The sequence below is a fragment of the Balaenoptera acutorostrata genome, chromosome 13 (genome assembly GCF_949987535.1).
Source record: "Balaenoptera acutorostrata chromosome 13, mBalAcu1.1, whole genome shotgun sequence".
Lineage (NCBI taxonomy): Eukaryota > Metazoa > Chordata > Mammalia > Artiodactyla > Balaenopteridae > Balaenoptera > Balaenoptera acutorostrata.
The window spans coordinates 83,190,271-83,217,220 of NC_080076.1; the positions used below are offsets into that span (position 1 = coordinate 83,190,271).

At 44.7% G+C, this 26,950-nt stretch overlaps 1 protein-coding gene across 2 annotated transcripts in view; it reads left to right on the forward strand.

Moving 5' to 3' along the window:
- Positions 1–631: 631 nt before the first annotated feature.
- Positions 632–26,950, forward strand: part of CCDC60 (coiled-coil domain containing 60) — a 164,924-nt gene continuing 138,605 nt past the window's right edge. For both annotated transcript variants that reach the window (XM_007189482.2, XM_057526848.1), the window contains exon 1: positions 632–1,110. In XM_007189482.2, the coding sequence (XP_007189544.2) occupies positions 1,021–1,110 (90 nt within the window). In that variant the 5' untranslated portion in view covers positions 632–1,020. The remainder of the gene's footprint in view (positions 1,111–26,950) is intronic.

The following is a 26,950-nucleotide window of genomic DNA, read 5'->3' on the forward strand; positions in this document are numbered from 1 at the left end:
AAATACCTTCTGTAACGACATGCTGTGAGGACTGAGTTAATATATGTAAGACACTTAGCACAGTATCTAGCACATACCAAGCACTTAATTGTCATGCACACATAGACGTATGTATGTATACATTTATGTGTGTATGTATATGTGTGTGTATATGTGTTTTGTGTGTGTGTGTGTGTGTGTGTATATGAGGGATTTGAAGGATGAGTAGGTGTGTTTGTCACGTGGATAAAGGAGAGAAATCTCAGGTTAAAGTAATTGCGGGGCTAAAGGCCCACATTGATCTACCCACCCCAAGGCACAAGAAATCACTGGCGGGCTATGGCAGGACAGGGTAGTTTGGAAGGAAGGAGTCGCTTGTAGTTAGACGGAGACAAAGGGTCAAGGTCCTCAGGCCTGAGAGGAGAAACCAGAGTTTGGAGAACTTGGCTCCCTGGCCAGCCGCCCGCTCCCAGTCACGGACCCAACGGCTTGGGCGAGTTCGCGACCCCGCCCCCACCAATCCCAGCCAATGAGGACGCCCTCCACGGGGCGTGCCGTTGCCAGGCGACCGAGTGGGCCCCCGGCTTTGCAGTTAGCTGCGGCTTTTTGCTCCGTCTCCGCGGGTGCCCAGCTTCGGGGTGGATGTCTGCGGGCCCCTCCATGGGCCCCCCTCAGACTTTGTCAGTGGAGTTTTATTTTTTTAGTTCATATTTTATTTTTGTTTCTAGAAGACAAAGGTATCCCCTTCCCAAACGGGGAAAAACTCATAAAAGTTTGTGACTGTCTAAAAAGTAAGTCCAGGCTTGCCTGATTTCAACTTGCCGGGACTTCCTTATCCTTTTGGAGGGAAACCCAGAAGACTTGCTTTCCCATTCCTCCCCAGTCAGAAACCTGTCTGGAGTCTCTGTCTTTAGGACCTGCGAGTCGGGGAGAAATTGCTGGAGCCCCTGACACCAGTGACTGCTGAGGTAGAAGATTCTGGAAGAAACACACACACACACCTTCCCTGGGGAGCATAGGGAAGCCTGAAGGATTTCCAAGATGACCAAGGTACCAGCCACCAAGAAGATACAGAGTTCCCCTGCCTCGGGGGCCCTCTGGCCCTTTTATGCCTCAGATCTTCTGACGCAGGTGAGTCTCCCTTCTCTCGTGAAAGGAGTCGTGTTTTCAAGACGAAAAATAGGAATTAGCCTCTAGACCAACAAGGGAAGGGGGGAAAGAAGAATCACGGTGTAATTAAATTGTCGGGAAACATCCCCGTTGCTATCAGTGGTTGGTTACTCGTGAAGACTGAAAACGCCAGCCAGAACGGGGAGCTGGGCCATCCTATTAGCCAGTAATTCCAAAATGATGGAATAAATCGGCAGTGACACTGTAGAACATCGGGAAAAAATTAAGATGAATTGTAAGTTTGCCATCGAAGAAATTATTTTCGGAGATCCGCTGGGCTCAGGGTACGTGCACATCCTCTCTCTTTGTGGAGAGACTATAGTGTCAGACTTCGGGGTTTGAAGCCTGACTTTGCGTCTCAGCAGCTATTGAGATTAGATAAGTTGCTTAGCATCTCTGAGCCTTTATTCGCTCGTGTCTGCAAAACGAGAACAGGAACACCAACTAGGCAGAAACAGTGTGAGGACTAAGTAAGATACGGAAATTGTTCACGGCGATGCTAACACTTGATAATGTGTGTATGGGACAAGAAATACTGTGGTTGGTTTGGAAGACAAGGAAAAAGCAGTATGTGTTTAGTGCGTGAGTCAAGTTGTTTCTGTTTTTAAATGATCACGACTGGGCAGGCCTATTATGTCTTTGTTAAGTGTGTCTTTGTTATTGTATCTGCAAAACCCCATATCACCACTAATTGACCAAGGTAGCTGAACAGTGGGAGAGGGTCAAAGGCAATTACTGGCCCACAGTGGTCCACGCACAGTGGCATATCTTGTGGCTCAAGGCCCTGCCCTAGGAAGGAGGGCTTGGGAGGAAGTCAGGGCACAGAAGAGAAACTCACCCATGCTTACCTGGTGGTCCAAAGCGTTCCTGAGCTTCTGTTGATAATTCCTAAGGATTGACACAGCTGTTTGCACCCCTCATTGCTCAGCCCTCTCTTAATGAGCTCACTCTTCAAGATGCAGTCTTCACGTGTCTCCTTTTGTCTCAAAAAGCTACCCGGAAGTGGGTTTTATCCAGAGCAGCCCCCTCTGGGAACAAACTTCCCAGCATAGTAGTGGGGGAAGGGAAGGAAGGAAGGAACGAGGAATGAGGTAGATATTTCAGAAGCAGCAACGAGTGTGAGCACGTGGGCGGTGGACCCAAATAGCCTGGCTTGAACCTTGGATCTGCCTCTTGGCAGGCCTGTGACCTTGGGCAAGTTACGGAACTTCTCTGCTTCAGTGTTGCCGTCTGTAAAATGGGAATATCATAATACCTGCTCATGGGATTGCTGTGAGCATTCAATGATATGTCCAAAAACTCCTGAGAATAGCGTCTGACACATAGTGCTTCCTAGATTTTCGTTACATGGTTGTTTCATTCATTTAGCAAACACTTACTGAATTTCTGTTGTGTGCTAAATACCTGCTCTTGTGAAAATAGAGGCTTGCCTTAAAGATTTTCACAATCTGTAGTGTGTCTGTTTGGGATGGGAAGTAAAAGAGATAAGAAACAGATCATTGTAATACAGGATGATTAACGTGCTGGGGATGTATCATTGGGTGTGGTGGGAATGCAGAGGACAGGTAACTCAGACTCGTGTGTGTTTGTGTGTGGGGTGAGTGGGGGGACACTGGGGAGGGAAGAGGTCATGTAGCCAAGTAAATGCAATAGAGTTTTCCATCTTGGGTTAGAGAGATTGAGGAAAGTGGAGGTAGATGCAGAGGTTGAAATGATCATTTCTTTCTTGAGAGGAGGATAGGCAGGACTCTGGGAGGTCAAGAGATGGAAAGCAGGCTTCCAGGGAACTGTTGGATAAACAAGACCTCAGGCACAAAACTCATGGAAATCCTGCTGCCCCTGCCTCACTGTCTAGAAAATAATGAAGCCCCTAGGGTGTCCCTGGCTCACATTTGAAGTATCACGCCTTCAGAAATTTCAACTTTTTAGAGCTACCGTAAAGCGTTGATTAATCTAAAGCAGACTGACTAGAAAGTGGCCAGTCACAAGAAAATATGTAGAGATTAGAATCAACTTCTGGGGTAAATCACACTAGAACAAATTGCAGTTTTATTGGTTTAACACGCTAATAGTGGCGATAATAATGATGATGGTTGGCATGTATTGAATATTCACCACGTGCCAGGTTCTGAGCTCAAGTCTTTACATGTGATATTTCAGAACCATCCAGAACACTTGGAGGTATGAACTGTCACCTCCTCATGAGATAGATGGCAATACCAAGGCCCACTGAGGACAGGTCCTTTACCCAAGGACTCCCAGTCAGTAAGGCACAGGGCAAGGGTTTGAAATCAGAGTTCTCTGGCTCGAGAGGTCAAGCCCTCCCTGCCTCTCCATGCTAAGCAGACAGTGATAGTGGTCAGCACACACCACGGGGGATGCAAAGGGAAGGTGTAAGGCATACTCACTGGCTTCAGATAGTTTTCAGGTTTGTTGGTTGGGCACAGGGCAGGGGTGGGGAACAGAGGAATGCCACATAAAAAGAGTAACAAATGCCAGGCAGCCAGGTAAATGTCCAGTGAGGAGTGATCCGAGGAAGGATCTGGCTTCTAGAGGAGGAAGGTGAGACCAGCTGGGCGACATGATAATGCCACTTCCTGTGAGTCCCCGTGCGCTGGTGTAATAGGTGACACTTGTGGGGAGACCCCCAAAGGGTCCTGCAGCCCGCGGAAGCTGGCCATCTTCCTTCTCATGGGGATGGAAGTTGCTTTATCATAACTAATGTTATGATGGGACCCTTCCTTGTACAGCATCTTCATGTAGATTTTTCGATGGAAGGAGTATAAATAATGTATGCAAATCCCCTGCTTGAACGTCTTTTGTTGAGGAAACCTTCTAGCCTGCCCTAAGTCAGGCGCCCTAGTCTGTTTAGGGAGTTCCTTTTCCCTTTGTTGCCCAAGGAAGCAAAAGAGAAATCTAATGGGATTAGCCATGGGGGAGGGAGGGAGCAGGGCATGTGTAGATTATCGCGGACCCACATTTTCTTCTTTAGAAAAGACTAAAAAAGAGAGGGGCACTTAGAACACCCCCTCCATGTTCTAGAATGGAAATGCAGGAACGGCGTTTGGCAAAAACTCTAAAGGTGTGGAATCCTTTACATAAGCTCTGTCTCTTGGTGGCAGAGAGGAAAGAAGCATCCTTAGTTTGGGCAGATCCTGAAACAGCCAGGAACTAGACTGGGTGCTTCGGTGATACCCTAGCTTAGTGATTAAAAGAGGAGGTTCTCAAAAATAAATTAATTAAAATAGTTTAAAAAAAAAAAAGGGGGCTTCCCTGGTGGCACAGTGGTTAAGAATCCGCCTGCCAATGCAGGGGACACGGGTTCGATCCCTGGTCCGGGAAGATCCCACATGCCTCGGAGCAACTAAACCTGTGAGCCACAACTACTGAGCCCGCATGCCACAACTACTGAAGCCCGTGCATCTAGAGCCCCTGCTCCGCAACAAGAGAAGCCACTGCAATGAGAAGCCCGCGCACCGCAACGAAGAGTAGCCCCCACTCGCCGCAACTAGAGAAAGCCCACGTGCAGCACCAAAGACCCAATGCAGCCAAATAAATAAATAAATAAATAAATAAATAAATAAATAAATAAAAGAGATTCTTCAGCAAACGACATGGGTTCAGACCCCCAACTCTGACACTCAGCTATGTGCGGGGCCTTGAGCAAATCAGTGCCTCTCTGTGCCTCAGTTTCCTCCTCTGTGAAACAGTCACATTGTGTTTTAACTAAGACATCTTCCGTTTCAAGAGGCATCACAATTTTGTGTGAGCGCCACCAAGAAAGAAAACTCTACTGATTAAACTATGACCTACTTTCAATTATAAGAAGCGCCCCAGTTTCAGAGATGTTGAAATGGGGAAAGAAAATGTTCATCTTGGATGAAATCCAGCTAAAAATGCTCCTGTCTCATAGGGTTCTGTGGGGATTGGGTGAGTTAATATGGGTAAAGCTCTTAGAACAGGGCCTGGCACAGAGTAAATACTATGAAATGTTAGCCATTATGACATGGTGTGGTTTGATCTTTTAATTGACTCTGTGATAGAGGTGTAGTTATTACCCCCTTTTGCATCTGAGTAGACTGAGGCTTGAAGAGTGCCAGGGTCTAGTTCTCTGCTGAGAGTTAAGTTGGCAGGTTCAGGGAGAAGGTGGAAAGCTATGCAGAGTCCTGTGTATGGAGAAGACCTTGGCCTGAGCATCTCTGACCCCCGTCCCCTACCATTCACCCTCTTATCGCCCCACTGCCACCACCCCTATGGTGAGAATGGAGTTACTCAGAAAAGGTCTCAGAAGTTCAGCCCACTATCCAGCTGGTCTGCCTGGAATCAGAAAAGGAAAGGTTTCCCCCAGCAAGAGAAACCTCAACTCCCAGCATAATACATGTCCACCGCAAACATGAAACGATTTTCCTCTTTGTCCAGATAGGAGAGCTTGTGGCCTGAAGATGTAAGTAGTGAGTCATTGGTCTTTGTTCGAAATGGACTCAGTGCTGGGTAATTTCTCTGGCCTCTAATCACGGAGACTGTGCCCCCCCGCACTGTATCAGTGATTACCTTGGAAAATGAAATAAAATAAAAGATCTGATGACCGCTTGAGATTCAGTTCTGAAGAATCCCAGCCAGCTGCACCTTCATTTATATTATAACTCGTGACTCAGGCCAGGAAAATAGTAATGAGCCATTTTCTCTGTCCAAGGGATTCTTCTGGCTCCATTGTTACTGCATTGAGACAATTGCAGAATTTAAGTTGTTGCTTTGTTTTGTTTTGTCTTCTTTATGCCCTGGCGCTTTGAACTGGTGATGCTTGCCTCAGCAAATCTTGCTGTGTCTAATTGCAGGCCCATGTGACAGTCGGCTCCCTCCATGATAAGTCAGGGTGCGGGGAAGGCATGTGTTCATTACCTCCTGACACAGGAAGAATGATAGGCACTTTCTTTATGCCGGACAAAATGAAGCGAGCTCTTTCACTCATCTGCAAAGAGGCAGCTGCTGCGCATGGGGAGGTGAGGGCGGGGAGAGGAGTGGTAGAAGAAACACATCAGAGAGTCTAGTTGATGTGATGCAAACCTAGTGACCAGGTAGGAGCTCTGCCTTTGAAATCAGACAAGGTGGGCTCGAATCCCCTCTTTGACACTAATATGAGGTTCTGTGAAATGGGCTGAATAATAATAGGAGCTGCTACATCTTTTGGAAGGATTAAATAAAATAATGCATCTGAAATACTGAGCACAATACTTGGTACACAGTGAACTCCCCAATAAGTGATGACAGTTGTTGTTATTATGACTCACGCTCCTCTCTCTTCTCTGACTGGACACATGTGCCTCCATCACCATTTGGAAGACACAGTCAGCCCAGATATGAAGTCTGGAGGCAGCTGAGTATTAACTGTAAAGTCACAGAGTGGGGTCCCTCGTTAGTGAGGCCAAGTCCCAGTTTAAGGATGGAGGAGAAGAAGCAAGTCTAGGGATATTTTTAAGAACTAGTGTGAGAGTATATTTTTATGAAGGATGAAGTGCCTTGCAGGAGAGAGTTCATTCTGATGGCAGAGAAATGCTTGACCCAGTTAAAAAATCCTAGTTGTAGGAAAGGGAGTGCCCCGAGCATGATTTAAGTCCCTTGGATTTAACTTTCAGCCCAGTCCCATTGCTCATGTTTGAATCCCATTGAGAACCAGAAGGAAGTAAGAAAAAAGGAAAACCCTGTGTATCAATTAGGATCATTCTTGGCTGCAAGTAAGAAAAAAACCGAAAAGCAGTGACATAAACAAATGTGAATTTATTTTTCTCACGTAAGAAGTCTGGAGCTGTATGCCTGCTGGCATTGGTTCAGGAAGACCTCGCTAATGTTGGGACTGGTAGGTTCTTTTCCCTCATGGTCACAGAATGGCTGCCCCATCTCCAGCCAATTACATTCATATTCCAGTAGAAAGAGGAAAAAATGGAGAGTAAGAGCTATTTTTGCCCCTTTTATGAGGCAAATAAAGTTTGCCTGGTTTCCAGGAAACTTCCCAGCATATTTCCTCTATGTCTCATTTGCCAGAGCAGTGTCACCTGCCTTTTCTTAACTGCAAGAATGGTTGGGAAAATGTGTTATCTAACCTGAGTGTGGAAAGCAGGGGCAAGAGACAGGTGAAGGTATTGGAGATGGGTGTCTGGTTGACTAATCAACAATAACTGGCACAAATGGCTGCACAAAAAATCAGACATTGGGGGTCCCAAGCAATGCAGTAACCTGAAAAAGAGAGACATCCCCTAGCCTGCACCACAACTGCTTAGGAATGTCAAGGGCACTTGTCCATAGTGATACTTTATTTATTTATTTATTTTATAGAAATTTATTTTTTATTTTATTTGTTTTTGGCTGCGTTGGGTCTTCGTTGCTGCGCGCGGGCGTTCTCTAGTTGTGATGAGCGGGGGCTACTCTTCGTTGCGGTGCGCGGGCTTCTCATTGCGGTGGCTTCTCTTTGCTGTGGAGCACGGGCTCTAGGCACGCAGGCTGCAGAGCGCAGGCTCAGGAGTCGTGGCGCACGGGCTTAGTTGCTCCGCGGCATGTGGGATCTTCCTGGACCAGGGCTCGAACCCGGGTGCCCGCATTGGCCACCAGGGAAGCCCCATAGTAGTACTTTAAAAAACAGCACAGAATCCACCGAAGAGCTGTGGGGCTCAGGGCAAGGGTAGAGGCTGCCAGAAGAAACATTCACTCATTCAGCTGATATTTACTAAGCTCCAGGTATATGCTAAGCATGATTCTAGGTGTCGAGGATACAGAAGTGAAAAGACAATAACATGGGACAACCTTCCAGAAATTCTGAAAAATATACTTACAGGGAATAACATGGAGAGCCAAGACAGTGGAATATGCACCATCTTTATTCCTACCCTCTTGTGTTTTCACCGTTTGGGGAGCAGGGGGCTTGAAGAATCTCTGGTTAGACAAACCTTTGCACAACTGTAGAAAAAGACCTATTCTTGGCCGCCTTTCAGCATTCCTGCAGCCTCTAAAAGACTCAGCCGTCAGCTGTTAAATTCAAAAGCTGCAGAATCCATGTGGGGTTCGGTGGCCAGTAGCACTTACATAAAATCTGACAGAAGCCAATTAAACCTTGCTTGGACTGAACAAATCAACATATTTTTCTCAGAGATCTTTCTGACAGTTAAATTCAAAATCATAATCACCAGTAATGGGATACCTTCTATCATGAGATGGTGGCATTTTCCCTTCTGAATACCTGTTTTCAAACTCTGCCGAGAAAATTTCTTGCGGGCTCGACTTTGATCTAATGTATTTCTAAGTTGGAATTTATGCATTAGGCAGTTTTATTTAATAACTCAAAAATTAGCTACGTCTGGTGATCTACTTGCAAGCCTGGAATTGCCTTGGGATTTCTGGATTTCACAAAGTGGGAAGATTATACAGGTGGGATGGTTTCTGGAATGGGTTCAGTATTGTCAGGGACTTCAAGGGGTCCATGGTTGGCTGTAGCTCAGTGGCAGAAAAAACAGAAAGTGACGCCCCATTGTAGCCTAGTACAGGGTCAAGGTCACCTTCTGGGGTGTCTATTAAATATATGTGACAGATGTTTTAGAGGCATTAATATGAATCAGACTTGGGGGCTTCTCTCCAGAAACCCACAATTCTGTTGGAGAGCAAATTCATTAATAACCATGAATCAAGATGGCAAATAAGAAGTACCAAAAAGAAAGGTGAAAAATATTTAAGAGCTTGGAGGTAGAAACAAGTTCTATCATAGGAAGAAAGGTACAGTGAAGCCATCTGATCTGCATCTTCAACGTTGGCTGGATGTGAACTTGGGGTGATATGAGACACTGAACCACGGCTGGAACTTATTTTCTAATGCATCAGGGTGAGGGGGGTGTATTGCCATTCTCCACCAGGGAACAAGTTCTTTCTTGGTACCCTGTCTGACTAAATGCTCTCCCACAGAGCTCCGGTAGATAAATCTTTACATATTCTCCTTCTCCACACACAGAGTTATCCAAATTTCTACCCTGGAGGGTTGTCAAATTAGGGAGGACTTAGCTCCATGAATTCCCATTAAACCTTTCAATAACCAGAAAGCTCTAATATTTTACTTCTTTTAAGAATTGGAATTTCAGCAGAGTAGGGTTTCTCAGCCTTGACACCACTGACATTTGGGACCCATAGGCTGTCCTGTGCATTGCAGGATATTGAGCAACATCCCTGGTCTCTAGCCATTAGATGCCAGTTGTGACAACCAAAAATGCATCAAGATATTACCAAATGCCCCCTGGGGGCCAGAGTTGTCCCCAGTTGAGAACCATGGCAGTACAGGGCTACTGAAGTCCTGAATACCTTTCCCCAGCTGAATGCTTATCTGATGGTGAAACATTCCCCATTTAAGTAAATGATGCCATCATGTACCCAATTGTTCAGGTAGAAACCCGAGCTTCATCTTTGATCTCTCCCTCCATCATCTCTTGTGTTCAAACAGCTGCCTCAGGGCAGGTGTTCTATGGACACTGCCTCCTTCCCCAAAGTTGCTACCTGATCCAGGATGCCCTCGCCTTTAGCCTGGACTATTTCACCAGCCTCCTAACTGCCCTCTTTACCTTAACTCTGCTTCCAACCCATTCTCTTTTATTGCAAGTGTCATTTTCCTGGTTAAAACAATTAATGGCCCTCCAGTGCCCTCAAAATGAAGATTAGTATCTTTAATAAGGTTTAAAAGGCTCTCCGTGATCTGGTCTCTACCAACTTTTCCAGCTTCATCTTTCATTACTTGGTCTACTTGGAAGCCATACTGGTTTTTGAGGGTGCCATGCCTTCCATCTTCTTCCTCCTTCTAGAACATTCTCCCCTCCCCCAAACTGTGGTTTTCCATGGCAAGATATTTCCAGGGTCTGAACAGTGGTGGGGTGGGTGTGGCCCTTGCCCAGAATTAGGAGGTCTGACCCAAACATCAGCTCTTTCCCTACCTAGCTGTGTGACTTTGGGCAAATCACTTAACCTCTCTAGTTTCTTGATATCCATATGCAGAATGAGGAACTCTAACGTGGCAGTTCAGAGGCTCCCTCCTTGCCATATGACAAATAATGGCTACCACTTATTAAGCATCTATTGTGCATCTGCTGTGTTCTGCATATTATCATTAAAATTAACTCCTCAATCCTGTGGGGCAGATGCTGTCATTGTCCCTGTTTGTAGAGATGAGGAAGCTGAGGCTTGGAGCAGTTTTGTAACTTGCCCAGAGATACCCAGAAAGTAGGTGATGGAGTTAGGATTTGAATCCAGGACCAACTAACTAGAGAGATCCTCTGCTCTTAAGATCAGCCTGGTTGACTGCAGTAAGAAGGGGCAGTAGACAAGTATCTCTCTAAAAGGGGCGTCTGCTGGTGCAGTTTTTTTTTTAAAATTAATTAATTAATTTATTTAATTTATGGCTGTGTTGGGTCTTCGTTTCTGTGCGAGGGCCTTCACCAGTTGTGGCAAGTGGGGGCCACTCCTCATCGCGGTGCGCGTGCCTCTCACTGTCGCGGCCTCTCTTGTTGTGGAGCACAGGCTCCAGACGCACAGGCTCAGTAATTGTGGCTCACGGGCCTAGTTGCTCCGCGGCATGTGGGATCCTCCCAGACCAGGGCTCGAACCCGTGTCCCCTGCACTGGCAGGCAGAGTCTCAACCACTGCGCCACCAGGGAAGCCCTGGTGCAGTTTTTAAAGAGTATATTTGAAAGGCTCCCGGCAGAAAAAGGAAAGTGCCAATTTTAGCTGTAGGCGATGCAAACAAGAATGTGACTGCTTCGCCCCATGACCACAGACAAGGACGTTTGCATTTTCCTGAGCTCTTGCTAAAATATGCCAGTGAGCTTTTCTGGAAGAGAAACACAGCTAAGGACAAGGTAGGGAAGGGGAGCCCCTGCATGTGGTTTAGATGCACCTTTCTAAATAATGCTCATTTCAGTGAAGATTTATAAGCCATTTCTAATTAGAGTCACATTTCTAAGAAAGGCATATTTTGATGCTGAGTCAATACACTGTCAAGACCTGCTGGATAAAACGGTGAGGAAGACAGGCCCAGCTAATGAGGAATGAGGTTCTGTGGGGGTGTGGCTGAGATGTTGATAATGGTAAATAGCTTAATTGGTTTGAATAATTTGGGTAAATATCTAGTTAAATGGATTTAGTCTGAATCCAGGCTCTGACCTGCTGAATTTTTTATCTTCTATCAAAAATAACATAAAATAAAATACCCCGACCATAATTATCTGTTTATTTGTCCGATTTCCACCCCTAGGCTTGGAGTTCATTGAGGGAAAGGACCCTGCCTTGCTCACAGTTCTATACCCAGAGCCTAGCACAATGCCTGACCCTGGGTAGAAGTTCAATATTCTCTAGCCTCTGTTCTCAGGACCAAGGATAGCTCCACATGCCAAGTGAGGCAACGCATCCCTTGGGTAACTGTAAATTCCACTTGGACAAAGGCCACAAATGTTTTATTCGCAGATACAGCACCAGCATGCGCTGGGTGCGCCGTAAATTGGGATAGCATTCTAACACTTGCTATGTGTGTGACCGTGGGCAAGCTTACTCTCTGTGCCTCAGTATCCTTATCTCACATATGGAAATAACAGTTCTTGCTTTGTAGGGTTGTTGGGAGGATCAATGAGATAATGCTAAGAAAACCCCCTGGCAGATAGTAGGTGCTCATTGAATGCTATCTCTTCATGTTTCCACTTAGGAATCGAAGCCGTTGGCTCCCCAAAATATCAAGCATTAAAACATTTAAATACTGACATTTCCCGAGATGATGACTCTCATGCCAGTCATTTTTTATACATTCAGGAAAAAGCAGCCAAAAGGGTAACATGACTAAAGTGTATTATTTCCAAGAGCCCTTGAAGAAAATGCCCAAGAGGCAATTAGCACATAGCTGTCGCCTATGTTGCTATTGCTTATTGGCTGATTCCATCCTCTACTAATCAAACCGCTTCTCTGATATTTTTAGACCTTTTTAAAAAGTCCTCTCAAAACTCAGGAAGCAGTGCTTGTTGACAGATAGCGAGGAATCTGAGAGAACATGAATCTGACATTTTCATAGGGAATGAGAAAATGCTGGAAGTGGGGGAGCATTCTTCAGGGTCCATGGGAATTAGATTAGGCAGCCTGGATGATTCTTTAACCCTAACTAGCCTCCTCACCTTTTCCCTTCCTGCCTCAGACTAACAAATAACCCTCCTTGTTCCCTTTTTGTGCAGCTCCAGGGCTTGAGATTTAAATGGTCTCAATAAAGGATAATTGTTGAGCTTCCTTGGCTGGCCAGATGACCCAGGTCAGGGTTGACTGACTTAGCACCTGGGCCGTGGATCGTTCCAGGGTTTGAGTCTTGGTTCTGCTGCCGCCTACCTGCTCTGTGACCTTAGGCTCTCTGTTTCACCTCTCTGATAACTAAGTTTTCTCACCTGTAATTGAATCTCGTGCGGATTCAAGATAATAGCCATAAAGACTGGGTCCAGAATAATAGCTGAGATTGATCTACGATTAATGTTATTCCACCTTTCAGTGCTTTATAAATCCCCCATGTTATGTTGTGCATAACGCCAACATCAGTTTTTGTTTTTGTTTTTTTTCTTTTGTCAAAGAAAGATGGTTCAGTACGGAGAAAAACTGTCTCCTCGTGAATTGTCATTCTCTCAAGGTTTTCCTGTGGATAGTCAAATGAATCATGCCTTTGTGTCCTCCGTGAGGTTAAAAATGATGGTGATGCGTTGAAATTACATATATGGCGCATTATTTAGTCATGGTGATGATCACAGAAATCACTGGTATGACTGGTTGATTACTGAGTGTGCACCACGAGCCGAGCCCTTCTGTGAATTGTCCAATGCCACTCGCTCCACCACACTAAGAGGTAGGCAGTATTAACCCCATTTTGCAGGTGAGGAAACTAAGGCTGAGAGAGCTATTCTCCACCTCTCCACCCTGCCCCGGAAGCCCTCCCCAGCCTGCCTCTGTCCTCTGGGTTTTCCAGGAGGGTGTCAGAGACCAGCTTGCTGGTCCCCCAGCTGCAGGGGTCACATTTTAAGCTCTTGAGCATCACGGAGGCCGATCTTTTATTCGGTTTGAAGTGAAGGATACAGCATCCTCCTCCCTTTGGGGTCAGGATTCAAAGCATCTCAGCAGCTGCTGTCAGAGAAGTCACTTCCTAAATCCCTCTCTCCCTTCCCACTCTCTGTTTTTATATTCTCAAAGTAGATATCGATCGAGGGTCCCATTCTCCTACAGCTACCTCAAAAATTCCTTCCAGGTGGTCTTTCTCACCTTCATTTGGAGTCTGATGTCGGTGGCATCTTGGATCCTCAGTCTATACTATCCTATTACCCATTTTACTTGTTATTCTACCGTTTACTGAGCGTTCACAGTGCACCAGGTGATTCACAAACATTACTTTGAGGCCTCATTACAACCCGGTGGGGAAGGTGTTGTCACCTCTGTTTTATAGCTGAGAAAACTGAGGCTCAGAGACAGAAAGTGACTTGTGTGATGGAGAAGCCGAGACTCAAAACCAGAGCAGTCCGGCTCCAAAGTCCCTTTTTTTTTTTTTCCTCTCTGCACAGTGCCCAGACCTGCTAATATTTGCTGGGATGGAGAGTTGGCTTTACTTTCAAGCCCCCAAATTCAGTGCCAGACCACGCTCCCCCAGCCCACATCCTCCCCGTTGCCGAAGGCTTTCTGAGCTCATCAGAAGTTACAGGAGGGTTCTGGGGGAGGATGTCACGCTGTCCCCAGAAGTCACATCAAATGCAGCCATCTCATGGTTCCTCTCAGAACAAGGTGTCCCTTTTCTTCCTTTTGGTATTAGAACACGGTCCTACTGCAAATTGACTTGAAAGGAAGCCAGACCTCATGGTTCCTTGTCTGCCTATGAAGGAAGAGAGCCACTTCTGGCACCTAAAGGACCTGAATTTAATCCATGGTAGGGGCCTTAATGAAGGGGGTGGGGAGGTTGGTCAAAGGTCAGACACCCCCTAAGCAGCCAGCCCCATTCAGGGAAAATCAAAAAATGTCACTCCACAGAAAGCAGTTTTTATTTCATTGCAGGTTTGGAGGCTGTGCATTAAATGTCTCTCTGTCCCCTCTCTCTCTCCTCTCCTCCTCCTTCCCCTCTGCTCTTTCCCCCCACCCCTCTCCCCTTTGCATCGTGACACCTAACAGTATTTGTTAGCTCTTCATATGTTTCCTTTTAGCTTCTTTAATTATTGTAGCAATTTCATCTGTTTAAAAAGAGAAAAAGAAAAACGCCAGAACAGCCTGGCCACTTGGACACTGAGGGAAGGCAGACGTTCAGACCAATTGCCAAGCCATCTAATCCTGCAGACTCTTGGTTTCATTAATGTTCTTCCCTCTGCCCTAGAATGTAATGGGAGCCTGTTCCGTAATGGTGTGCTTCAGGTAAACAGATCGTTAGGTAAGATTGATAGCAGAATATGGTCCAGGTAATGTTTTAAGCCCAAAGCAAAAGAGCACGAGGTGTCTCCAGCTGACAGGACCACAATTCATGCAGTTTCGGTGAAGGGTGTGTTGGGGCTTTTTCAGCATAAACGGCCGCTTTCTGAAGGTTTTCTTTTCTGCCTTAACAAAGGGAGGCTTTCTTTTCAGCTAGACACAGAGCATAGGCCTTCAGGCACATGAGGGGTTTGTTTTGATAATGAACTTGATATCGAGTTACAACGCATTAATATAGACCAAACAATGTTATTGCAGCTGATTTCTTCATTTTATAAAGTCTGGTTCTCAACAAAGCATATTATTGGCTCCAAATGAATTAAAAAAAAAAAAAAAGAGTAGATGCCACAAAGGCTCAGCGGGTTCAAGGCAGAAATAGCACAGCTGTGTGCAAAGCTGCCAATTCAGGCAGGGTCACGAAGCACTCAGACTTCAGCTTGGTATTCAAGTAGAGGTAGATTTCAGACCAGTGGAGCCAAAGCCGAAGAATTCCTCTCTTGTGTTCAGGAGGCAGTATAATCCAGACCAACAGATTCCTCAGAAACTCTGAAGTTGGGGACTCATCACCTAGAATCGTAGAGTCGTTGAGAAACCTTGAAGGGCATCTCACCAGCTTTCTACCTAAAGCAGGAGGACGTGATGGTAATGTTTTCTGGCTCTGGAGTCTACCTGACATCAGATGAGCCCTGGTTCTGCTGTTACCCAGCTGTTTGACCTGAGATAAACCACCCCCTCTCATTCCAAGCCTCAGTTTTCTCATCTGCAAAATGGGGATAAAGATAGTCCCCGATTGCTCCCTCTGAGAGAGGGCTGGCCGGATGTAGGTGTGGTAGTTACACGTACATTTTCTTCCTAGATGTTGTTAGGAAGTTCTTCCATTCAGGAAGCTTCCTCTGACTCCCTCCCTTGTCTCCTTTCTCCTCAGTTCTGTGGGGTTCCACAGTCATAGCCCTCATCATACACCTGCTCACAGGTCTGTGTCACCACCAACAGAGAAGGCCACCAACACAGGGACCATCATTAATCTTTGAATTCAGTATTCGCAGCAGCTATTTGCAGCACACCTATTATGTGCCAGTCTCATGGAAGACACACAAGAAATATGTGTGGACTAAATTAATCCAACATCTTCCCCAAAGAGAGGACCTATTATCTCCTTGTACATCTACTTGCTCTGAACAATACAAATCCTATTTAAAATGTGCTGGAATTCCCTGGCAGTCCAGTGGTTAGGACTCCGTGCTTCTACCCGCAGGGGGTGCGGGTTTGATCCCTGGTCAGGGAACTAAGATCCTGCAAGCTGCGTGACTTCACCAAAATAGGAAGAAAAAAAAAAAAAAAGTGTTGCTTTTTGGTATTTTTTAAAATTTCCACTCCTTCTTGCCTTTAGGTTTTCTGGAAATATTCTAGAAGTCTCTTCACTTCCAGGAACGTGGCCTCCTTGCCATCTTTGGTGAAATCTCTTTGAATATCTGAACACACTGGAGCTCTGTAGAAGTCTAAGTTTCCTTAGATGCTGTACCCCTTGCTTTGTTATTAGAACTATGCATAGTTATTCATTTTGTTTCATTCATTTCATCAACATTTGTTGATTCACATCCATTTAATTCATTCCTATCCATTTCCTTCAACATTTCATTTTCTAGCATCCCCCACCCAATTAACACCATGTTTCTTTCTAGAGACTTTGACCATGAGCTCATTATCAGTCTTTCACCAAGTTGTTAGAACATTTCTCTTTAAAGTCTAGTGTAGAATGTGACCAGAATTCTCTTCCTTCCCAATACAATACCAACTTTTAGGTGCATACACCGTGGTCAACTTTCCCCAAAGTTTCCATCAGATTTTTCTCCTTTGTTGGTTCCTAGTCTGTTTTTCATTGATTCCTGTATCTGTCCGGAAATTAAATTCCTGGAAATGCAAACACATCAGATGCTTCACTTTGGGTCTGTAACAAAGGCCTGAAGAACTGGCCTCTCACCATTGTAATATCTTGCATCAGGACCAGTTTTGCAATTTCTTGCTTTCACCTGTGTGTTCTGAAGCCTTTTCCACTATTAGATTTTTTCCAAATCATTTTATTCTCACTCAAATGCTTTCAGAAATTTTCTTGAGGTATACATAGAGAAAAGTATACAGATACAGGTGTACAGTGTGATGAATTTTCTACACGGTGACAAGATCCATGCAACTTCTTCACCAAAATCAAGATATATAGAGCATTACCAGAACCCCAGAAACTCCCTCAAGATATTTTCCAGACATGAGTCTCCTCCTCCCTGGTGTTAATCATCATCCTGATGTCCTTCACCATCAGTATGTTTTGCCTGTTTTTTAAACTTCATATAAGTGGAATCATACAATATATACTCTTTTGGATTTGGCTTCATTTGTGCATTATGTTTATGAGATGCATTTGTTTTCACATGTAATTGTCATTTGCTTATTCTCACTGCTGTATGGTATTCTACTGTGTGAATGTACCACAGTTTATCCATTTACCTGTTGAAGGACTTTTGGGTTGTGTTGTTTTGAGGGGAGAAGGGGATGGAACTTTTACAAAAATGCTGCTGTGAATGTTTTCTGTACATGTCTTCTGGTGAACAAATATTCTTGAATATATATATATATATACACACACACACACACACACACACACACACATATATATGTTTTTGAGGATAGATAGGTAGGTAGGTAAATAGATGCTCATCACAGTTATATTTTGTTAGAAGTCTTTCCATTTCCATTGACAAAACCTTAAACTTGCACAAGTGAAAAAAAAAATGACAAAAAAGGAATTAGAGGCTCACAATTATAGAAGACTCCAGGAGATGTGGCTTCAGTTATAGCAGGATCCAGGAGCTTAGACAAAGTCATTGGGGATCTACCTGGCTATACTCATTGTTCCTATTTCCAACTATGGTGGTTGCAGTCTAAGACAAGAGGTCTCCACTGAGTGTCAAAATGGCCATTAGCAGCTCCAGGCTTAAATGCCTCTGGTTTAATAACAGCAGGAAAAAAGAAACCTCTCTTTCCCAAATGAACCACCGCGAGTACCATTTCTGAATTATCCACTTCAGGATAACTGCCCACCCCTGGAGCCCAGAGAACCAGGGTCGCCCACACCTGAACCACATGCCCTGAGAAACAGCGTTCATCATGTTATTTTTAAAACTTTAGACAACCTGAAATTTTCATCGACAGGAGAGTCAAAAAGATGTCATGTACTTGCATCCTATAGGATATTGTGTAGCCACTGAACCAAATAGGTTAGATGCATATGTACAGACAGAGAAAGATGACTGTTATGTATAGTTTGGTGCGGGACGGGGGAGGGGATGGTTATATGTACAGTATAATGAGTGTGGTCATGTAGTTTATTGTCCAAAATGGATAATTTTCAGGGTGAAAGGGAGTGCTATAATTAATTACACTGGCACAACAGGTATAAATTGAGATTGTCCTGGGCAAACATATATGAACAGTGACCAGAATTATAATTCTTAAAATGTCTATCTGTATCTGTCTGTCTATCTGTCTATCTATCTATTTGTCTATGCTTGCTTTTATTTAAGAAGGACATTGAAGTTGACCCCAAGAGGTGTGAGAAAAGGAGAAAAAGGGGGGATTTTTTTCTTCCTTTTTTTCAGTTTGCTCTCTATGTCTGTGAATCTGTTTCTGTTTTGTAAATAAGTTCATTTGTATCATACTTTAGATTGCACATGTAAGTGATGTTTCATCTTTATATGTTCACCCAGTGAGCTCTGCTAAGCACAATACCAGATAGTGTGCCAAGTGCTGACACAAAGATAAGTGATAGCACATGGTATTTGTCTTTCTCTGTCTGATTTACTTCGCTTAGTATGATAATCTCTAGGTCCATCCATGTTGCTGCAAATGGCATTATTTCATTCTTCTTTATGGCTGAGTAGTATTCCATTGTGTGTGTGTGTGTGTGTGTGTGTATGTGTGTGTGTGTGTGTGTGTGTGTACTACATCTTCTTTATCCATTCATCTGTTGATGGACATTTAGGTTGCTTCCATGTCTCGGCTGTTGTAAATTGTGCTAGCGGAAGTTCTTAAATTTAACAAAATCAAATTTCTCAATGCTTTCTATTACGGTTGTTGCTTTTTTCTGTATTTATTATAAGGCCAGAAAACAGTTAATAATTTTGCTTTAAACAGTCAATTTTCTACCAGTGTGAATGAATACTTAATTTTTCTGATCTCTTTATTCTTTCCTGTGGGTCCCTATTTCCATCTGGGACCAGATTCCTACAGCCTGGATTATAAAGCACCTGCTTTAGTGTTTCTTATAGTGCATGACTGCTGCTGACAAACTCCCTCAGCTTTTGTGTGTCTGTAATGTCTTTATTTTGCTGTCGTTTTTGAAGGATGTTTTTATTGGATACAGAACTGTAGATGGGCAGGGGGTTTGTTTTTGTTTTTAGCACTTTAAAGATGTCACTCCATGGTCTTATGGCTTTCATAATTTCTAGGAAGGACATTTCTCTTGCTGGAATTTTAGTTCATCTAGCCTCCTTTTATGTCCACAGCTTTCCAGTGTCTTTGAAAACACAATTTTTGTCGTTTCTCTCTTTTTTTTTTTAATAATGTAATTTTATAAATTTATTTATTTATTTATTTATTTTTAGCTGTGTTGGGTGTTCGTTTCTGTGCGAGGGCTTTCTCTAGTTGCGGCGAGCGGGGGCCACTCTTCATTGCAGTGCGCGGGCCTCTCACTATTGCGGCCTCTCTTGTCGCGGAGCACGGGCTCCAGACGCGCAGGCTCAGCAGTTGTGGCTCACGGGCCCAGTTGCTCTGTGGCATGTGGGATCTTCCCAGACCAGGGCTCGAACCCGTGTCGCCTGCATTGGCAGGTAGATTCTCAACCACTGCGCCGCCAGGGAAGCCCTCGTTTCTCTTTTTAAACCCAGTGATAATGATAAGATTTCACTAACTGCCACATCCTACTTAGAAGTCAAGCTCCAGCTTGAGGAGAAGTCAAGCTAGGAAACTTGCTTCCCTTCTTTCTTCCTTCCTTTTTTTTTCTGTTTTGTTTTGTTTGTTCATTCATTTTTTCCTTCCTTCTTTAATTATTTTTGCTTTTTTGTTTTATTCATTTATTTTTAATCAACTTTTGGGGTATAATTTACATGCAATAAAATGCAGACATTTTGGGTTTCCTTGGTGGTCCAGTGGTTAAGACTCCGTGCTTCCACTGCAGGGGACTCGGGTTCGATCCCTGGTCGTGGGAAGTTATGCATGCTGCATGGTGCAGCCAGAAGGGGAAAAGAAAAAGCGAACATTTTAAGTCTATAGTTGAATGAGATTTGACAAATGTATGCACCCACATAATCAGCACCCCAATCAAGGTGGAGAGTTCTATAATCCCCCAAAGTTGCCTCCTGCCCCTTTGAATTCAATGCCTTCCTCCCATCCCCAGACCCAGGCAACCACTGGTCTACTTTCTATCACTGTAGATAAGTTTTGCCTGCCTTCAAATTTCCTGTAAATTGAATCATACAGTGTATACTCCTTCTGTCTCTGGTTTCTTTCATTCAGCATGTTTTTGAGACTTCTCCACATTGTTGGGTAAACCAGTAGTTTGTTCCTTTTTATTGTTGAATTGTGTTCCATCAGATGAATATGTCAGAGTTTATCCATTTGCCTGTTGATGGACATTTGAGTTGGTTCCAGTTTTTCTTCCTTTTTGATATCTGAAATGCTATGAGTAATTCGCTGGTACGTCTTATAATTGATACACAGAGCTCAGCCCCTGCCCTTGTGTAAGCTTCAGACTAGAGGAGGAGATCTGTGTTGGACAGGTAATTTCAACCATGATGAGTGTGGCAGAAAGGCAAACACAGGCTATCCTGGGGAGCGAACAGCAAGAACACCTTGTTTACTCCAGGGCTTCAGGAAAAGCTCCTTGAAGAAGCATTCAACATAAGAATCTAGGGCGACCAGGAGTGAACAAGGAAAGACTGAGGCAGGCTCTGGGGCATAACAGAAAACTCAGTGGAGATGGAAGGCAGATGAAAAGTAGTACATTATTGAACATAAGTGAGAGACATTGCAATAGACATTTTAAAATTATTTATTTATTTATTTCAATTGGGGTATAATTGACATACCATATTGTATTGATTTCAGGTGTACAACGTAATGATTCGATATTTGTATATAGTGCGAAGTGATCAACACAGTCTAGTCAACATCCGTCACCATACATGATTACAGAATTTTTATTTATTTATTTGTTTATTTATTTATTTATTTATGGCTGTGTTGGGTCTTCGTTTCTGTGCGAGGGTTCTCTCCAGTTGTGGCAAGCGGGGGCCCCTCTTCATGCAGTGCGCAGGCCTCTCACTATCGCGGCCTCTCCCGTTGTGGAGCACAGGCTCCAGACACGCAAGCTCAGTAATTGTGGCTCACGGGCCCAGCTGCTCCGCGGCATGTGGGATCCTCCCAGGTGAGGGCTCGAACCCGTGTCCCCTGCATTGGCAGGTAGATTCTCAACCACTGCGCCACCAGGGAAACCCAGAATTTTTTTACTTGTGATTAAAACTTAAAATCTACTTCTTAGCAACTTTCAAATATGCAATACTGTATTAACTTATAGTTGCTCTGCTGTACATTACACCCCTATGACATTTATTTTATATCTGGAAGTTTTTACCTTTTGTTTCCCTTCACCCATTTCACCCACCCTCCCACCTCTGGTGACCACCAGTCTGTTCTCTAAGTTGGGTTTGGGGGTGTTTTTTAGATTCCACATGTAAGTGAGATCATACAGTGTTTGTCTTTGTCTGACTTATTTCACTTAGCTTGATGCCCTCAAGATCCATCCATGTTGTCGCAAATAGCAAGATTTCCTTCTTTTTCATGGCCGAATAATGTTCCATTGTGTACATATACCACATTTTCTTTTTTTTAATGTATTTTTTTAAACGCATTGTTTACTTTGTTTATTTATTTATTTATTTTTGGCTGTGTTGGGTCTTCATCTCTGTGCGAGGGCTTTCTCCAGCTGCGGCAAGCGGGGGCCACTCTTCATCGCGGTGCGCGGGCCCCTCACCATCACGGCCTCTCCCGTTGTGGAGCACAGGCTCCAGACGCGCAGGCTCAGCAATTGTGGCTCACGGGCCCAGCCGCTCCGCGGCATGTGGGATCCTCCCAGACCAGGGCTCGAACCCGTGTGCCCTGCACTGGCAGGCAGACTCTCAACCACTGCGCCACCAGGGAAGCCCTACCACATTTTCTTGATCCATTCATCCATCAATGGACACTGAGGCTTTTGTCATATCTTGAATATTGTAAATAACAGACATTTTAAGAAATATTATTTCATTTAATATTATTTCATTTCATTTACTATTATTTCATTTCAACTGTGAGTGTATAGTAAGTTCCATTTTACCAATGAACAGCCTGATATTCAGGAAGATGAAACTTGTAGGTGACGCCCCTAGTGGTAAAGCAGGATTCGAACCCAGTTCTCTCTGGCTCCAAAGCTCATGCATCCCCCCAACCTGAGGTCAACACTGGTTAGACTGATTGCAGGGGAGATGGAAAGAAAGAAACAGGTTAGAGAAGCATCAACATGCATGTCCTTGGCATGTTAATGGGCACTAAAAAATATATACATATTTATTACATGAATAAATGTCTAAGAAAAGGAAACACTCTAGCATACTTTTTATATTTTTTTCATTTGTATTAATTGCTTAAAAAGAAAAATAGAGACCTTACCGCCAAATGTATCAAATCTTATCCATTCTTCCCTCACAGTGTCACATTATACAAATGTAGATTTTGGTTGTGTGTGTGTGTGTGTGTGTGTGTGCGGGTATGTGTGTGTTTTGTGGTCAGAGGCAAGAGCTAGAAGAAAGTGGGATCAGAGAAATACCAAGACGTGTTTACAGACTAAAGGGCAGCGGGATCTATCAGTTAGGCAAAGTGAGATAAATGGAACTGCCAATTAACTTAGTATTCTCAGAAGCAGTGAGTAGAGCACGCGGCCTGAACAATGAAAGCGTCGCTGGGAGCTTTCATATTCTGTGTTGTCTGCGTGCAATTTGTTCCCTTTTACATACAAATATATGGTATTAACTGGGGGTTGTGATTAGAATACAGGCGGAGGCTCACTTTGATGGGAAACACACAGGCCTAACAGCCGCTGAAGATCAGAGATGGTCTCTCTCCAGTAAACTCACAAATTGCAGGGACCACAGTCTGCTTAATAAGTGAAGGGCATTGGGGCCGAGATTGCAGTGTTCTAAAGATCCAGGCCTCCCGCTGGGGTTCTGGCCTCATAGTAACCATAATAGGCTGAGATGCACTGAGAGCTTACCTGCTCCTATGTACTGCCTGCATTGAGGTGCTTTCCATGAACTCACCCATTTCATCCTCAAGCAACCATAGAAGGGAGATGATTTTCTTGTCCCCACTTTAGAGATAAGAAAACTGAGGATAAAGAGGCTCAAAGATTTGGTCAACCATGTGGAGCCAGTAACCCCTCTGCCTTTTACTGAAACCCTTGATTTTACCCTTTGCTCTGTGCTGCATCCACACCTAGCAGGGGAGAGAGAGCAGCAGTGGGGTGTAGGATGCTGGAAGGCCTGAGAGACCCCGCTCCCACGTAGACCAAGAAACTGTGCTCTGGAGGAGCGGGGGGATGTTCCCAGAGGAAGTCCAAGTAGTCAGAGAGAATCTTAACATTCTTAGAATACATGCACCTATTCTCCTAATTTGATGGCTAGGAAAACTAGGGTCCAGAGCAAGGACAGTGGGCCAGTGAATGTTTCTTCCAACAAATATGGCCTTCAGGGGACTCACCTCCCTGTACCTGTGGGATCAAGGTGAGCGCCCCAGAAGACTTCTCCTAGGTAATAATAGAAGTAATAGCAAACACTTGTACTTGCTGTGTACCAGGCACTGTTCTAACCACTTTTACAAAGATTAACTCACTTAGCCTCCATACATTCCTAAAGAGTAGGCCCTGTTACCATCTCCCTGTTTTACAGATGAGGAAACTGAGGCACAGAGAGGCTAAGAGACTTCTTCAAGGTCACTCAGGCCCACGTTCCCACCCTCTGGAGTACGTCCATCCCTCACCTTTCGCACGAGAGCCTTATACGTCTCCAGAAAGAGCCATCAGGTCTCATTCTTCCCCTCATTCCACATGCAGTGGAATCATGCAGTTTTCCTTCCCTGCATGATAATCCCACATCCTACATTTCCCAAGTTCCCCCAAATTCTACACTCAACTTATAGGAGCTTCACATCTTTCCTCAATAATATGGAACGAGATCTCCATTTTAGCCTTTGTGTGCCTGAGCCACAGAGTCCCAGGTTTGCCCTTAACTGTGACCTAGGTCTGAGTCCCAGGTTCGCCCTTAACCGTGACCTTCAATAAGCTTATACGATGTGGAGGTCAACATGTGAGCTCTGCCCAAATGTCCATCAACTGATGAATGGATAAACAGGATGCGGCATATCCACGCAATGGAATATTATTTGACCATAAAAAGGAATGAAGTACTGATACATGCAACAATGTGGATGAACCTGTAACACATGATGCTCAGCGGAAGAAGCCGGACACAAAAGGACACATATTATAGGATCCATTCATATGAGATGATCATTATAGGCAAATCCATAGAGACAGAAAGCAGATTAGTGGTTTCCAGGGGCTGAGGAGTCTGTAGGATAATGGATGATACCTAAAGAGTTTCTTTGTGAGCTAGTGAAAATGTTTTAATATTGACTGTGATAGTCACACATCTGTGAATGTACTAAAAATCATTGAACTGTACACTTTAAATGGGTGAGTTGTATGGTATGTGAAATATATCTCAGTAAACCTAAGAAGAAGAAGGAGGAGGAAAAAGAGGTTGGGGGATGAAGATGGAGGGAAGAGGAGGAGGAGGGGGGTGATTTAGAGCAAGACAGCCTGGGTTCAGACTCCAGATCTGCCACTTTATAGCTGTACAGCCTGGAGCTAGTCGCCTGAGCCTCACTTTTCTGGTCTAGTAATAGCTGAAGATGAGAGCAAACAATATCAAAATGTTTAGCAGTCAGCATGGCAAGGATGCTGGACCAGCTGTTAACCCTTTTGTTGCTGGATCATGCAGAGGTACAGGGAGAGCGCAGACGGACTGGGCTGACCAGGGGGCCACCGGGCATAACTCTTTGCCAGCCAATAAAGAACTACGCCTCCAGAGTTCTCAACTTAGAGTTTGCTACCATGAAAGGAACCGCCTGAGATTCGGTTTGTCGTCAGCGGCGACAGAAGCCTTGACTCGCGTGAGTACATCAAGGCATGTGGAGCCCGTTTCCTCCTGCCCTTTCCCAAGCACCATTTTCCAGTGCAGAGATTTCCACGTAATAAACATGAGTTCATCAGTGTCCCCGACTTGGGTTTCCGTGGAGACTCCCTGCGCTCAATTAACGTGGCTAGGTTGCATCGCTGTTCCCGGTTCAGGCTAACCTCCACTCACTTGCCATTTTATTCTTAACACCCCAAATTTAATCAGCGCTGATTATTTCTCCTTTGCTGGTGTTCACCTGATCACTTGGCAGTTCTTTTTTCCTTTTTCTTCTTCTTTCTTGCTTTTCCTAATTCATACCCTAGAGGAGGATAAAGCGGGGTGGGGGTGGGGAAAAAAACCTGTTCTCTTTGGAGACAGAGGAGGAACCCTGGGAAGGTAAAGTACCACCATCCCAGTGCACATCTCAGCTGACAGAACTCGCGGGTGCAGAACTAGGGAAGCAAGAGATAAAAACCAGGCAGGCAGGCAGGTTTGTACAGGAGATGATAACTACACAAGCATGACCTTTTATGGGGCCTTCCTCGCCTCTGCTGGAGGAACGGACGCCGAGTCCAGGCCTGAGAAGTCGCCATATTTGGAGAGAAAACGCTTGCAGTGTAGGTTTTAAAAAGATTTACAATGCACAAAGCTCCCAGGCTTATCTTCCAAGAGTCTCCCTTTAAGCCCAGAAAGGGGTGAAAATTGCAAGCAGAGGGCTGACAAATGGCATTCCTCAGGGAGAGGTAGACGCTTTCCAGTTTTATTGGGTTAAAAAACACTTGCATCAAATTGCATTTCTCAAGTCTGCAGAGCGGGCGAACTTCAGAGGGCAGCAGGAGTTTAAAGCCAGATGAATCTTTGAAAGCCAATGTAAGCTCCCTGGGAATCAGCCTTGCCAGAGAAACAGTGGCATGCGGTAGTTAAGAGCATGGGCTCCCCAGCTGTGCAACCACAGGCAAGTTACTTCACCTCTCTGAGCCTCAGCGTCCCCATCCATAAAATGGAGATAATAATTGTACTTACTCAAGGGATTGTTATGAGGATAAATGGGTTGTGAACTGAAGCAGCGTCTGGCAAGTGGTAATTCTCAGCAAGCATTAGCTCCTATTGTCTACTACCTCCCTGGTACCCTGCACAGGGCCTGGCAGAGAGTAGGTGTCAGTGAATGGTTGTTGAATGAATGAATGTGATGAAATGGGAGTCCAGAACCCTGCCAAGGGCATCAGTAAGTGCCTCTGTCACCCAGACTTATGTCTCTTAATTCATTTCCTTAAAGCAGGGATTTCAAATTTAAATAAATGCCTTCAAGGGCCAGGCAGGAAATACAAATGAATAAAATAGGCTTGGGGAATGTGGACACAAACCTCTCTATCAAACACTGGGGAAGTCCAGCCAGACCCAGTCTTGAGACCCGGTCAGAATCAGTAGTCACTCAACCTGCCCGGACCTGCCAGGACCTGCGGAAACCCGCCCAGTGTGTGGCTCAGTCCCACAGCCCATCCCCGCACCGAGATGATTCAGAACAACACAATCCATTTTTAAAGTTCAATTTCTCTCCAGCCCACAGTGTTCATAAGGAATTAAGGAAAGCATATCAAATATAATCACGCATTGTTGTTAAGTTCTTGGCAAAGTTGCCAAATGTCAGGCAGCCGGCACGCCCGCGGTGCGCTCCACGCTTGGGACCGACGCTTAAGCTGTCATAATAATGAATTGCTCTGCTCACTTAAGGCTCGGGAATGGGTCCAGGACACCACGTTCGCTTGAGAAAAGAAGTGCTTCACCAAGATGAAACCGTGTACCGCGTTCACAAGGCAACAATCCCAAACACACCTCGCCGTGGGATGGGTGAGAGAAGGGTCTTTTTAACACAGCTCTTTAAAACTGCACTTGAGGGTCTGAAATCTTCGTGAAGGGGCTGCACGGGTGGAGCATTCCTCTCCTCCCTGCCCATCTCGGCAATATTTCTGACATCCCACTATCAGCCCAGGACTCAG